Here is a 15224-nt window from a genome sequence, read left to right as displayed (position 1 = left end):
TGGACTGGCTGCCTGCGCGTGAAACACCACCATGCGGATGTATATACCACTGAACACATGGACCCAATTGTATCAGCAGCCGGCAAGATGGGAAGGTGTGCACTTCCGGGCGGCCCGACATTGAACCTTCTGCAACAAAAGCTTTACAGAGCCCTAAAGGCTCGCACCAATCAACCTTCCCTCTTTGGGGACAGTGCCCCCTCCAAAGAAAGCAAAATCGAGAGGAGCTGTTCTGCGCCTTCCTTTCAGTCCTAGCGCTGGGGCGGGGGGATATGGTCCACTGGTTCCAACTAAACATGCACAGTACGGAACCAGCAAGGCTAGAATGCTGCGTGCGAGCGTGCCCCTCGGCGCCTGCCGAACAACCCGTTCCCAAGACCGCGCCGCAACCCCTCCGTCGACATCTGCAGCGCCGCGCTCCTTGCTCAGCCAAGGTTTTTAAAGTTAGGGCGGCCGCGGTCTCCGCCTCCTCCGGCCGCCCATTGGCTGAGCTTTGCTCATCATTTCCCCGCCAGGAGAAAGGCGGGGCTAAGTGACGCCCCGGAGACTGGCGGCTGCCGCCTCTGCTGTTACCTAAACTGGAAGGCAACGTGAGAGGAACGCGGAGAGGCAGGATCGAGGATTTGCGGAGCGCGTGGACTTCGGGGCAATGCCCGGGGAGAGGATTCTGGTCTGGGCAAAGAGCAGCAGGAGCCCCTGACCCTAGCGCCGCCAGGCAGCGTTGCCTTTTGGGTTGGATCGGTTCTTTTTTTCCCTCCCGTCACTCGCCTTTTCTTTGCTTCTTTGGAAAAGCCCATCCTGCCAAACAAAGGGAAAAAGCGGGAGGCGTTTCTCCTTGCGGGAGACATGCGTGCCATCAGGAAGCGGTGGACGGTCTGCACGATAAGTCTCCTGCTGATCTTTTATAAGACAAAAGAGATCGCCAGGACCGAGGAGCGCCAGGAGACGCAATCCAGCGGGTAAATGCAGCGTGCCTCTTCGCCCGGCGCTTGACAATGGGAAGGCGAGCGGGGTTGCGCGGGAGGCGAGGAGCCCCGTCTTTCTTGGCCGCCCACCTCGCCGGCTTGTAGCGATGAGCCCTCCCCCCCCCCCCCCGCGTTGCGTGCGTTTGGTCTCTCGGCTGCTTTAGCATCCTCCCGTAGGGAAGCGATGCATTGCAAAGGCAGGAATCGCTGCGGAGTCTCTGGGAATGGGAGGGATCCCTCCTTCCCTCTCTCCTGAGACTGTCGTTGGGAGAAGGAATAGAGGCGCGAGCTGGCCGAATCCCACCCCGCAAATCGAGGCTGCTGTCCGGGGTGGCGGCGCGGCGGCGTTCGTGGCAGCAATCGATAAAGCGAACGCAGCAGGGGGAGTATCTTGAAGAGCCGCGATTGGCTCGAAGTAGCAGCGCAGAAAGCGGCGGCACGTCGGCTGCTCTGTTTTCATGCCGGCGGGGGAGTGGCAGCTCTCCGAAGTTGTAGGTGGCACCCGGCACTTCTGCAGGCGCTGGCGGCCTCAGCCCAGTTTGCAAGTTTGCCCCCCGGCCCGTGGATATAACCCCGTCCCGGAGCAGCATAGTCGGAATGTTCCTCGCGGTCTAAACAGGTGTTTTCTCGATGGGCCAGAGTAATAGCTCTCTCGCGCGCGCCGGCCCTTGTGTACAGGGTTAGTGGGTTTGGCGGCTTAGGAAGGGCGGTCAAGGCTGCTCATTCTTTCATCGCCTTAAGTTTCTTGGTCGGGTTCCTCTAACTTTGCTGGAGGGTTTGATAGCCCGGGCGTTTCTGTGCCGCCAGGGAAGTACGCTGCCCTTTTAGAAACGCTCCTTTCTTACCAAGACCTTCTGCCTGTTTCTTTCTTTTTCATCACCCCAACCTCCTCTGTTGTTTTCTACTTGCCGTGTTGATGTCATTGTTCCTGTTAAGCGGCAGTGTTGTGTGAGCGTTTGTTTACCCCCTGAAACCGCAAAATGTCCTGTCAAAAGTTGTTAGTTCCCTAGATGATGACTCTTGTGGATGAACTTTTTTTAAAAAGTAGATGTCAGACTTTTCAGTTCCAATACCCGATTGCACTCTGGTTCTGTCAGATCGGACAACTAGAGAAAGTCAAAGCGGCATGGGCGGCGGCGGCGGGGGATCGGCAAAGAGGAAAACTGTGTGTGTGTGTAAACGTGGTTGTGAAGCAGACACTCGCATTTTTCAGTGTTAGCCAAAGCCATGCTAAAAGACGCGTATTGGGGCTTGTGCATGCATGGAAAGGCGGGGGGGGGGGCGCAGAATCTAGTCAGAAGAGCCAGGGCGACTGACATACAGCAGCCCTCTCCTCTCGACGCTGCAAGCTCAGTTGGCTCGGCGGCACGCCGCTCGCTCGCTCGCTTTGCACCCCGACTCTTGCGCGCAGTCGGCTTCGCGTAGTAATGACAGCGGAGGTTCCGGTGCCGCCGGCCATTTGGCCCCCGCCTTGCCCTACGCCGCGCGCCTCAGGGCCTTGGGAAAGCAAGGCCAGTGCCCTGGCGGTGGTGGAACGCAGGACGAACCGCAGAACGCATAGGAGAGAACGCGTCGTCGTGTGTGGCGTTAAACCTGTTCACTCGGAAGTAAGCCTCGGAGTCCAATGGGACTTGCTTGCGAGGAAGCGTGTTTAGGATTGCAACCTCTTCTGCAGCCAGACTGACTGCCGAGGGGATCCCGCTTCCCAAAACCTGCAGCAGCAAAGCCACCGCCTCCCGACATGGGAAGAATAGCCCCGCCGCCCCTCCTGTGGCCGCCTGGCTTTGCAAGCAGCAGCGCAGACGGAGGTGGCGAAGCTCAGCCGCTGGACCTGCGCATCTCCCCCAGGGAGGATGCGCGCTGAGGCCGCTCTTGTGGCAGCGCACCTTTCACAAACCTGACCGGGCGCAGGCAGGAAAAGCGCGGTGCGGGCTAAGCAGCGCGGCGGTGGCCAGAGGGCGAGAGACAAACAGCCGGCGACTTTGCTGGGGCAGGCAGGTGCCTTCTGCTCCCCCGCTCCCAGTGTGTTCACAACCGTGTGAGTGGGGCGCCTCCTGCTTGAACCCTAGAGAGTGGGATGCTGTTCCATTTGGTTTGGAAAGCGAAACTCTTCTTTCATGCCTTGCCTGTTTCTCTCCTCCACTTAAATGACAAGCCTTCTTTCTTCCCACAGTGGCATGTTAGGTGGCTGTTCCTTATCTTTTCTTTTTTTTCTTTCATTCCTGTATCAGATTAAAGCGTTAGGTTCAGTGCATAACAGCCTGAAGAAATTCTTAAAAATTGTGTCCCCCAAGTATTCAAAAAAGGATCACTTTACCATCAGAGGCATGAAAAGTGTTGCTTTTTGTACCTTTGGAAAGAGAAGGGGAAACTAAATTCAAGCCAGTGAGTGCAGAGCTGAGGACTGATGACTGCTCAGTTTATTTAGGATAGAGTATGAGGCTAGTTAACTGGAGGACAAGGCCCTACAAAACAGGTCTTGGTGGAGATGGGAGGGAGCTCTGCACAGGTGCAAGGAAGCAGAGTTCCCCTTTCTTTCTCCCAGCAGTGCCAAAGTACTTGCAAAATGCACCTGTGCTCTGTCTCAGGTGGTTATGCTCCCCTTTTCCTTATGTTGCTTAGCAGTGGTACACACACACAGTGCCATCGTAAACTGAGTTACACCCTTACTGACTTCAGTGAACTTAGAAGAGTATAACTCTGTATAGGATTTCCCAGGCAAGCCTTAAAAACCTTTTGCCCCTCTTTGGCTGTCTCTTCAGGATGTAACAGCCTTTGTCACGTCTTGCACTGCTTGTAGATGTCCACAGGCTCAGAAAAAGCAGGAATCTTTTTAGGTTCTGTTTAGCCTCAGACAGTTGATTTTGTGGACTAACTTGATTGTCTGCATTTGACTGGAACGTTCTGTTCATTTTAGTGGAACTTTCTTCCAAATCATTTCTTCAGTGATTATTATAAAGGTTTATTGTAGCAGTGCTTGAAAACCACAGTGAAAGGTCCGTATGCTTCTGTAACTTGTGTTTGCCTGGCTCTATAAAACATTTTTATCTTTACTTGCATGCATACATCTGGCTTATGTTACTTAATTTTATAATTGCCTATTTAGCATCTGCTGGAAAGATGTTACATTTTTGGACAAATTTGTGGCAAAGATATTTTTCTAAGATGAAGTAAAGCAAAAAACATTAAAATAAAAACAAATCCATCTCATCAATTATCTTCTACCTCCTCAGAAGTGAAATCATTAATAAAAGGACAGATTGTGACATTTTCTCTACAAATTTGTCCACATCTGGTACACTTTTCAGAGGCATTTTAGTGGTTGTTGTTGTATGACAGTGCAATTCTAAACAGTTATACCCTTTGAAGACCATTGACTTCAGCATACTTAGAAGGGTGTAACCCTACTTAACATTGCACTAGGATTATTAGAAGTTAACATTTTATTTTTACCAAGAGTTTTATACTCACTAGAAGCCCATGGTCTATGAGATTTAAAACTAAAATCCTGTTAATTTGTGATGCACAAAAAAGTAGCCCATGCTAGTTTAGACATTCCTTTATGATCTGACTCATATAGTGGTTGTAAGCTACTGTTTAAGTATTATGCTAGAAATGGTCACCTTGATCTTTCTGAAGGATCTTTAGTAATCATTCATAGCAGTTAGCTTTAGCAAGCCAATAATAATGTGGGCTTATCTATCCCTTGGTGGTACTATGCTTTTAAAAAAAGCTTCTTTGAGTTTTAAGAGAATGTCAGCAACTACTGTTCTATTAGCCCCAATCCTGTGCAGCTGAATGCCGCTGTCCGCTACTTTCCACATATTTATCTAGAACAACTCAGTTTAACTCAACAGTACTTTGTGTGTTTAACTCAGAAATATTGTGCTGTGACAGTCAAATATTTTAGGGATGAACAGGCCACTGAAGTTCAGTGGCATGTACTTGTTTCATATGCATTCTACCTGTTTACACAAAAAGGCCTTTCTGTGTATGTCATGTCTCTTCAGGTAATGCTAAGATGACTGCATTGATGGGTGATGGCCCTATAGTCTTACTGAATTTGACTGGGGGTGCCAGATTAAGCTTTTGCCTTGCTTTTTCATGACATGGTACTTCTCACTTTCTATAGAATGGGGAGAGCCTGTTCTAAGTTTGGGATCTGCTGACTCTTGTGGGGGGGAAGTCAGCAACACAGAAAAACAAGGAGAGATTCTGTAAGAAAGCATAAAAAAGAACACTTATAAACTATGAATGGCCCAAAGTAAAGACCAGAGGCATAATTCAGCCCAAATTAAGCACTCTGAAGTCCCCTTTATTTCACTGATATTTAAAAGTGCTTTCACAGATCAGGAGAAGGATGTTACTGAGATCCTAAGCATTGCTCTGCAGCTGCCCTAGTTGAAAAATCATCTAGATAGTAAAGACCACCTTGCAAAAAACATTGAACATACCAATAATGTGTTCTTGGACAAATATTATGGCAGCTCCCCCCCCACACCTTCCCAAATTTAACCTTACTTTAATTATCTATGACAGAACTCTGCTTCACTATAGATGTTCTGTAAATTGTGCATTCTCATGTCTGCTATATTCAAGCATTAACTTTTTGAAAAATGAAAGCTTGTGAAAAGCTCACTTTTATCTTTCATGCTCCTTCATGGAAGTTCCTAATGGACTACTCTTAGTTCAGCATAAGCAAGAATCCTCTCCAGTGTAGTTTTGTGTCTGTACCTTGATGCATTCTGTTAATTTCTTTTTTGAAGTATTCTCTGTAGCACAGCAGGGGGAGATCTAGGAAGAAAATCTGTAGTAACTATTTTTTGCCCCAAGAGAAGGGTAATTGTACATGGAATTAGAAGGCATTTTGATCTTTCCCTATGGCTGTATTTAAATATCTTTCGATAAACTACATTCTTTATGAAGGGTTAAAGATCATGACCCCTAACACGGAAAATCGGCCCTGTCCCCCCAAAATAATAGGGTACAAAATGAAGTGTAAAAATAGTTTGGTTTTTCAGCAGATGGCACCCTTAACTGTAAAGCATGACTCTTTATTGGATGACTACATTCTGTGAATAATCATTGATCTTATAATTGTTTAAAGGATCCTTTGGGTATTCTGTGATTTGTTCAGATTGTTGAGCACCTGCATAATGAAAATGCATTCAAGTAAACTGAAAGCTCACTATGTTGTTAGCCACTGTTTTTCTCCTTAGGCTGGCCTGATTGGCCATGTTTTATCTGGAACGTGGGCATGCCACCCAGTATCCATCCATTTGGCCTATTTGCTGGCTCAGATTCCCAGCTTTCATTTTTTTTAATTTCCAAAGTATCCCAAAACCAACAGTTAAGGTTGCCAGCAGCACTGGAGAAAAAAGTCCTGTGCCATTAATAGAGGCAATGTGTGGAAATGGGTAGCCAAAGCTTTTTCATGGCATGGAGGTAAATACCTTTGCCTGATAAATAAAATCCCACTCTGTTAAAGGGACAGGACTTTTTTCTTCAGGTAGTTGGTAATCCTAGAAATACTAATGTAATAAAAGCTGTCTCTCCCTCTCTCTTTAAAAATACAAGCATTTATAGTTCCTTCCTCAGCTCTGTCTATAAGGTTGAGAGTAGTAGAGAAATCGAATCATCTTTACATTTTCAAAGGTAGAAAATTTTAAACTGTGCTCTAGCAAGTCAGAAGGATCCACATTGGGCAATATTAACTAGTGATCAGAGGACACATAGTATTAGTTCAGTCTTTCAGGTGCCTTTGTCAGCTGTAGACATTAGAGAGAACAAATGGGAACTTGCAAGGACTTGTGGGGGTAGGAATCTAATTTTCCCCTCCTCTGCCATGTTCTCTTCCCCTTCCCTGCCCTCTGTAGTCTCTCCTCTTCTTCCTTCTCTCCTTCCCTTTGTCTGCTCTTATCTTTACTGTCCCTCTCCTCTTCCTGGCAACCTCTCCTTATGGCCCTGTTGCATGGTGCAGACTGAGAAGTGCCCAATAGAATGGTGGGGAGTGTACAAGGACGTCCTCTCTCTGTGTGTAAAGTAAAATCACTTACTTTACTTTTTATTTGCCCTTCCCATCTTCATCTGTTAATGTACTTCATTTATATACTGCCTTTCTCCTCAGTGGGGATCCAGAGCAGCTTACAACATTATCCTTGCCTGCATATTATCCTCAAAACAACCCTGATCAGTGGGTTAGGCTGAGAGTGTGTGACTTGATCAAAGTCACCCAATGAGCTTCCACTGCAGAGTGGTGATTCAAACCAGGGTCTCCCAGATCCAGTACTGCTGTAGAACAGTAGCAAGCAGCTGGGCCTAGGTGAGTCATGCAAGTCTTGTGGTATCATCATCCAGTAGTTTCTGAACCTGGCTTCAAAGGCCAAAACAGCCCTGGAAAGGGCTCTGCCCCCTCAATCTGCCTTTTACTGACAGAAACTAAGCCTGGAATACTTGCTGAATTGCGGTTGCCTATTCAAATGTGCTTAGTACTGCTGGAAACTCCAAGAATAATTTTGAGTATCCCAGAAAACTGACAGTAACAGAAAAGGGTAAACTGTTGTGGAATTCACAGTTCTGTCCTTCTAACCTGAAATATTTGGCTGAACTCTAGAGTATCTTTTCCAGCAGCATATTCTCTGTTTGCCCTGACCTGGGTAGCCCAGGCAAGCCTGATCTCATCAGATCTCAGAAGCTAAGAAGGGTCAACCTTGATTAGTAATTGGATGGGAGACTTCCAACAAAGACGAGAGTTGCAGAGGTAGGCAATGGCAAACTGCCTCTGTTAGTCTCTTGCTGTGAAAACCCACCAGGGGTTGCCACATGTCAGCTGTGATTTGATAGCACTCTCTACCACATTCTCTGTTTACCTCTTGCCTTGAAAACCCTGTGTGTGTGTGGGGGGGGGGGGTCACCATTAGTTGGTTGTGGTGGCACACACATTCTCTGGTATCTTATTTGCTTGGAAGTGAGGAATAGAGGATAAAGAACAAATGAGAAGCTGGCAGAAAGTGGAGAACTAGTTAAATAGAAGTCCCAGGTTCAATGCCTATTAAATAGTATTGGGTAGTTGGTGGAGGAAGAGAAAGAGGAAAGAACAAGTCAACTGTCCCAGTAGTAATTCCACCAGCAATTTCAGCAGAAAAATTAGCACAACCGATAGCTCTGTACCTACCCACCATTTGGTCTCCTCAGGGTAGTGTAATACTCAAGTGGATAGTGCTGAGCTATCTGAGTCTGTCAAGCTCACTCCAATGACCTATGGACCTAGGGGAATCACAGGGTCACGGGTGGGAGGGGCTGTGAATCTGTGATGTGATTCTCTGCTGGGAAGAAGAGCAGTGGCGGGGGGAGTCTCTCTCTCTTGCAAAAAGCCACCCTGGATTTCTTGCCTCCTTTTACGTGCCCCCACCCCCGAGCTCCAGGAGGAGAACCAGAGCCAAGGCTTTTTGAAAGAGAGAGAGAGAGAGAGAGAGAGAGAGTATCCCTCCCCTCACGCTTCCCTCTGTGGAGAATTGCATCGAGCAGCTGTTCTTTGTAAGACTACACTGCCCAGGGAACTTTGCATCTCATGTAGTTGGGCTCTCACAGAGGTGATTTGCCATTGCCTGCCTCTGCAATCCTGGTCTTAGTTGGAGGTCTTCCATCCAATTACTAACCAAGGTTGAACCTGCTAAGCTTCTGAGATCTGACAAGATCAGTCTTGCCTGGGCTATCCAAGTCAGGTCTCTTAGCTACTGTACAGTGTCAATTCCATGTTCATCTACTCCAGCAAACAGTTAGTTCAATGGATGTCAGGGTGGCTTATTCCCAAACAAGTAAAGGGCAACCTTAGCTGATAAGTGAACCATACATTTTTATCAACAGGGATACTTGTGGATTTCCAAGACTGGCAGCAAAGGAGATAAACTGCTGTTTCAGAACAAAGTTTAAAGAGCATTAGGGTATATGAAGATAAACCTGTTATTTGATTTTGATCCTTCCCTTGATTTAAAAATATTGTTAATATTATTATTACAGCTGTGAGCTCTTGAAGTGGCCAAAGGATACCTTGTAGGGGACAACACAGAGCAGCATGGCAGATACACCGATGGGTATTTGGGGCAAAAATCCCATCAACACTTGCTGTTGCATGTATGTCATATGGCACTGTGAGTGGAGCTTTTGTTGATACACAGCTAGGACATATAATAGATGCCGATGGACACAATTTCACGGTATTCTGGAAATTAGTATGAACGAGCAGGGAACATGCAAAGACTTGCGGGAGCATCAGTTTCCCTCTCCCCCTCTGTTCCCTCTTTCCTTTCTCTGAAAGCCCTCATAACTTCTCCCTTTTCCTGCCTCCTTCTTTCCTTCCCACCAGCCAGCCTACCTTTATTTGTTCATCTGTCTTCAGCTTTCCCTTCTTCCTTCCCCCAGCAGCATCTCCCTGGAAAAAACTAAGTAGTTCTGGATGTCGGCCTGGTCCAGGCAGTGGGGAACCTGCAAGGACATATGGGAGCAACATTTCCCCCTGCATCCCTCTTCCCGCTTTATTTCGTCTTTCCTCCTCCAGGTAGCCCCCATATTATTTCCCGTTTCCCTGCTTCCTTTTCTTTCCATCTGCCATCTACCCTGAAACTTTCAGTGCTATTTATGTACTTCATTTATATCCTGCCTTTCTCTACAATGGAGACCCAAAGCTGTTTATATCATTCTTCTCTTGTATCTTCAGAACAATCCTAGTCTGAAACTAATCACTTTCATAGGGCACTTGAAGTTGAACAGTAGCAAGCAGATGGTCCTGGGTGAGTTCTGGGAGTTATGTGGTAGCCAGTAGCCTGGTGGTGTTTGCTAGTCCTGGCCCCAATAGATCCTCCCTCAAAGGCCAAAACTGCTCTGGAAAAGGTCTTGCCCCTCCCCCTGCCTTTCCTGACAGAAATCAAGGCTTGAATGCTGGGAATACTGTTTTTATTCCCAGCAGTTGCCCCAAAGAGTGGATCTGAGGCTTACTCTCAGCATTGGGGGATCATCGCACAGTTGGCTTTTGATCCCTCTCCCCTTCCCCCCTGCTGTGCACTGCTGTCTCCTAGCAAGTCTGTGACCCAGCAGAATTTCCTGAGAGGAAAACTGGAAGCTGCCTCCCAGCTGATCCCCCCCCCCCATTAGCTGGCAGTCCAGTTCTGAACAACCTGCTTAGTAGCAGTTTTTATTGCTTGAGCTGAACAAAATCTATGTACGGATCACAGTGTGATTGAGAGTGTCAAACACAGTATGTTTCACTGCTCTACAGGTTCACTGTGGAATTTTCAGCTTCACTAATTAAATGTAACAGGGTGGGGTGGATGGATTTTTCTCCCAGAAGTGCCAGCAGTGACATAACTCCCCTTCTTTTTACACATACAAACAAACACTGGGGGGACCAGACCTGCATCATGTGAAATGGCTCAGTGAATTCAGGGGGAAAGAAGATAAACTGAATACAAATTAAACATTTACTTATTTTTATTTTTATTGTAGCTAGAGATTTCTTGGACAATTGGCAAGACCTAATTTTTTCAGGTGTTCATTGACATCCTATGGCAACTGGGCAGGGCTACAATTGGCTTGTATTACATGACTTAGGAGTAATAGCACTTTGGTGAATGGATTATGAAAAGGGGAGGCAAATGTTTCAGAGGGTTGCTGCAGAATGAGGAGATGATCCTGCCTCAGTAGAATGAGAGTTTAATCATAGACCATAATTATAACCATCATTGGTACAGATAAGTTAAAGGTTGCTGACATTTGTTATGTATTGCCAAAAAGGCTTCTGGGTAGTACCAAGCCAATTTTAACTCTTTTTGTATGTTTGTTTTGCATTGTGTTTCAGAGATGGCGACTTAAGTTTAAGTAGATCAATGGTCAATAGCTCTGACAAAATAAATCAAAAGAGTGGGTCTTCGATATTCCAGCATTCGATAGAAAGATGGAAAATCAATGCTTCCTTGGTCCTGGAAATCAGGTGAGTATCTCAAACAACACACAGCTCATTTATATGTTGTGAGAGCTTGGAATTGGGGGGAGGGGTTGTCTTGCAAACCTCTTGAATCAAAACTGTTAATTTACAATTAATCTGAGATGAAGACATAAGGCTGGATGGATGACCTTGGGCCAGATATTATCTCTCAGTCTGACCAACTTCTCAGGGTTGTTAGGATATGAAGGAGGGTTGGGGAAGTTCTGTGTATGCTGCCTTGAGCTATCTTGGAGTTATAGGAAAATGCTTACATGTATGTTTAACACAATGAAAACTGATTCTTCACACAATAAACAATAGAAGAACTGTTAATTTACAAGGTTTATTTTTTAGCAGTGACTTTATGATACTAGTGAGGCCTGATTTGCCAAATTCCTGAAAACAAAGAGGGGACAGCTGTTCATTGTGAACCACTCAGTTGCATCTTCTGGCTGTAGCTGAAGTCAGAAGTTGAACTGGGTGGACTTTGGGCTGGATCTTGTATAGCAGTTCTAAGGGCGAAGCTACAAGTGACAAATGACACTTGAATGGCAAGTGTATTTCTCCCTGTTCACTTGCCCTCCACTCAATCCACTTGCTGTTCAAGTGGGCTGGATCTTGTATAGCAGTTCTAAGTTCATATGAAGTTGATAAAGCATGTACCTTTTTCTTGGAGGCTGACAATTTGACTTGCTATGTAGACTGCTTGTGCTGGCCCTCTGGACACTGCCATGAGAACAAACAAAGGAACTGGCCGAAAATCAAGGTACACATGCATAGAATATAATGCAGTGCCTTCAGATTCACTGCAAAGATACACCTTTGGTGGTAGTGGAAACTGCTGTCAAGTCTAGCTGACCTATGGCAACCCCTGCTAGGTTTTTCAGAGCATGATACTAACAGAAGTGGTTTGCCATTGCCTGCTTCTGCAACTCTGATCTTTCTTGGAGTTCTCCCATCCAATGACTTATAAAGGCCAAGCTTGTTTAGCTTCTGAGATCTGACAAGATCAAGCTTTCTTGGCCTATCCAGGTGAGGGGAATGCACCTTTACAGCATGCAATTTTCAGTCTAGAAGGAAATAATGTGGGTGGGGCAATTGGTGCAGTTCTTTTAAAAATTGTTTTAATTTTAATTTTTATTAAATATGCATAACATGCAAAAAACATACCACACTATAACAGTCATAAACATTTATCATTAATATGCTTCCTACTTTGATAAATAATAATAAATTCTTCCTATATGTCAAAATATGAATGAAATATAAAAATACAGATCCATACTCAGTTCTGAACCAGATCTGAAAGTCAACAGTGGCAGCCTAAGTCTTTATGCCTCTTTTGGACTCAATGTATAATTGTGTTTTGGACAATGATTGGTTGATGGCTTGTCTACCTGTAAATTAGGTTTGGTGTTGATCATTGCTTGCCTTACTCCTTACACTTTCCATGCCTTAGGATGATTTTTCTTCTTTGGGATCTTCAGCACCAATGCCTTTATTCCAGAAAACTGCACAGCTTCCTGGACATCAGTAGTATTGTTGATACGTGACACAAGATGCTGGGAATTCTTCAGATGCAAGGCAACTCTGCCTCCTTGTTAAATTCTGTGGTACTAAAAAGTGAGGACCTGAGAATGCTGCACTTGGAGAGAAGGCGTAGCAAATTATTCCTCCTGAACAGTTTTCAGGAACACAGGAGAGATCAAAGAACTCTCTTGCCCCCAAATTGTATCAACCTTATATTGAGGATTTCATTTTTATAATTATATTATAATTGTGTTATAAAAATGTCGCTCTTATTAGGCTAAATTCTTATTGTAGTATGCATCCTGACATTCAGCTGGATTTCTCCCAGCATTTCAGTGTTGTGCATAATAAACTGCCAAAAACAAGATATTAACAGCATAGGGCTAATTAAGATGTGCAAAGTTGCATTAAAAGGAAATCAGCAGGAGATCTCTAGCCTAAGAGCTCTTGGAAGGCTTAGCCTCTGAACAATCCCGGTGCTTTATCACCAGAAGAGCAAATAGCCAACCGTGATTTTGATGACTTGCATTTCAGTACGCTTGATTGATTTTTTGAACAAAATAACATTGTTTTGCATATGCAGTTAAGAAATTGGCCACAAAATTGCTTTTGTTGAGAATTGTTATAACTCAAGGTTGGCTTCATGAGTCATATTTTATTTTCCGTTACGCCGGAAGGCAAACCACAGTGATGGTGGCAACTAGCTCTGTAGCACAAGGGGATTTCCATTTTCTTCTTTGAGAAGGCAACAGGACTTGACTTTGAAGATGAGTTCTTTCTAAGTTTACATTTGGCTTATAGTCCTACTCTCTCCCCTGAAAAGCAGCACTGTTTGCTCCAAAGCAGTGTAATGCAATGCGTGCTCAAAAGTGGTGATGGAAGGAAACCACTGACTCCTTGTTGACACTATGGGGTGGAACAGAGAGCCACAGTGGCCCATTCAGTGGGGCACACAGTTTTTCTTAGTCATTGCAAAGAGCCAGCCAGTAAAGGAGCAGTATTTTCCAGAATGAGTCCTAAAATCCTAAAGTTCTTGATGCTGTCTACTTACCTTGGTTTCTTAAATAATGCCAGGCTCTCCCTTGAGCTGCCCCTTGAGGAAGCACTGTGGCTCAGTGGAAGGGCCTCTCCTTTGTGTGCAGAAGGTCCCAAGTTTATTCCCCAGTGTCTCCATCTAAATTTAAGTGATATAAAAAACCTCTGCCTGTGACCCTGGAGAGCTGCTGCCAGTCTGAGTAGACAGTACTGACCTTCATAGACTGATGGTCTGATTCAGTGCAGGGCAGTTTTGTGTGTTATGGTGAAGGACCCTCTCAGAAACCAATAAATAATGCTACCCCCTCCCTTTCTGACTTCCTTCAAATTGCACCTAGGATCCCAGCTTTCCTGTGAAAAATTCACTTCAACTGAAACATGCTCAAGTTCATGGCTTGTACACTTCTTCTTTCTTTCTTTCTTTCTTTCTTTCTTTCTTTCTTTCTTTCTTTCTTTCTTTCTTTCTTTCTTTCTCTCTCTCTCTCTCTGTCTCTCTCTCTCTGTCTCTCTCTCTCTCTCTGTCTCTCTGCCTGTCTGTCTGTCTGTCTGTCTGTCTGTCTGTTTCAATTTATATTCTGCTCTCCCCGGAAGCGAGCTCAGAGTGGCTCACAGGCAGTACTAAATACAATAAAAACAGATAGCATAAATTAGATTAAAACATATCAGTCAGTGCCCATATTGGACAGTCATGCCCATATTGCACATGGACAATGTGCAATATTGGACAGTGCCCATATTGGACAGTCACGCCCATATTGCACATCACCAAGCATAAAGACACATCTGTGGGGCAGGGTGGCCAGTTACTAGATGACAACTATCTGGGGGGCAACACTCCCTCCCCCCACAGTAGGAGGCCATTTTTGGTCCACTCACCTCAACCCCCATATGCCTGGTGGAACATTTCTGTCTTATAGGCCCAGCAGAAAGTTAATAAATCTGGGTAGGCCTGAGTTTCCACAGACAGAGTTCTACCAGGTTGGGGCCAGGACCGAGAAAGCCCTGTCCCTAGCTGAGGCAAGGCAAACCTCTCTAGGGCCAGGGACCACCAGTAGATGTTTATCTGCTGAATGGAGCAGTCTCTGGGGAACATATGGCATGAGGCAGGTCATCAGTGGGCTGTCATCAGTACACTGATGACACCCAACTCTATCTGTTAATGGATGGAGGGCTGGACTCTGCTCCAGAAAGTTTGCCCAGGGCTTTGGAGGCTGTAACTGCTGGGTGAAACAGATCAAACTGAAACTGAATCCCATGAAGATGGAAGTCCTTTACCTGGGTCATGGGCTGACAGGTTCTGAAATCCGACTCCCACCCCTTGATGGGACGCCTCTGATCCTTATGCCAGTGGTGAGGAGTTTGGGCATGGTCCTGGATGTCTCCCTGTCAGTGGAGGCCCAGGTCATGGCAATTGTCAAATATGCATTCTTCCATCTTTGTCCAATTAGAGAACTTGCTCCTCACCTCTCAGCCCACAACCTGGCTACGTTGATCCATGCAATGGTCACTTCCAGGTCAGACTACTACAACTCGTTTTACGCTGGTCTGCCCTCGGGCCTGATCCAGAAGTTACAAGTGGTCCATAATGCATCGATGCGTATTCTCACCTTAACTCCCTTCTGGTCACATACAACACCAGTTTTGTGCCAGCTGCACTGGCTCCCAGTGGAATTCTGGATCAAGTTCAAGGTTTTGGTTTTAACCTTTAAAACCCT

At 45.7% G+C, this 15224-nt stretch overlaps 1 protein-coding gene across 1 annotated transcript in view; it reads left to right on the top strand.

Moving 5' to 3' along the window:
• The first annotated feature begins 596 nt into the window (after nucleotides 1-596).
• Nucleotides 597-15224, top strand: part of ST8SIA4 (ST8 alpha-N-acetyl-neuraminide alpha-2,8-sialyltransferase 4) — a 96514-nt gene continuing 81886 nt past the window's right edge. The window contains exons 1-2 of the mRNA XM_054987134.1: nucleotides 597-959; nucleotides 10819-10950. Coding sequence (XP_054843109.1) covers nucleotides 847-959; nucleotides 10819-10950 — 245 coding nt within the window. The 5' untranslated portion in view covers nucleotides 597-846. The remainder of the gene's footprint in view (nucleotides 960-10818; nucleotides 10951-15224) is intronic.

This window comes from Eublepharis macularius, chromosome 8 (genome assembly GCF_028583425.1).
Source record: "Eublepharis macularius isolate TG4126 chromosome 8, MPM_Emac_v1.0, whole genome shotgun sequence".
Classification (NCBI taxonomy): Eukaryota; Metazoa; Chordata; class Lepidosauria; order Squamata; family Eublepharidae; genus Eublepharis; species Eublepharis macularius.
This window is presented reverse-complemented; position numbering and strand designations above follow the sequence as displayed.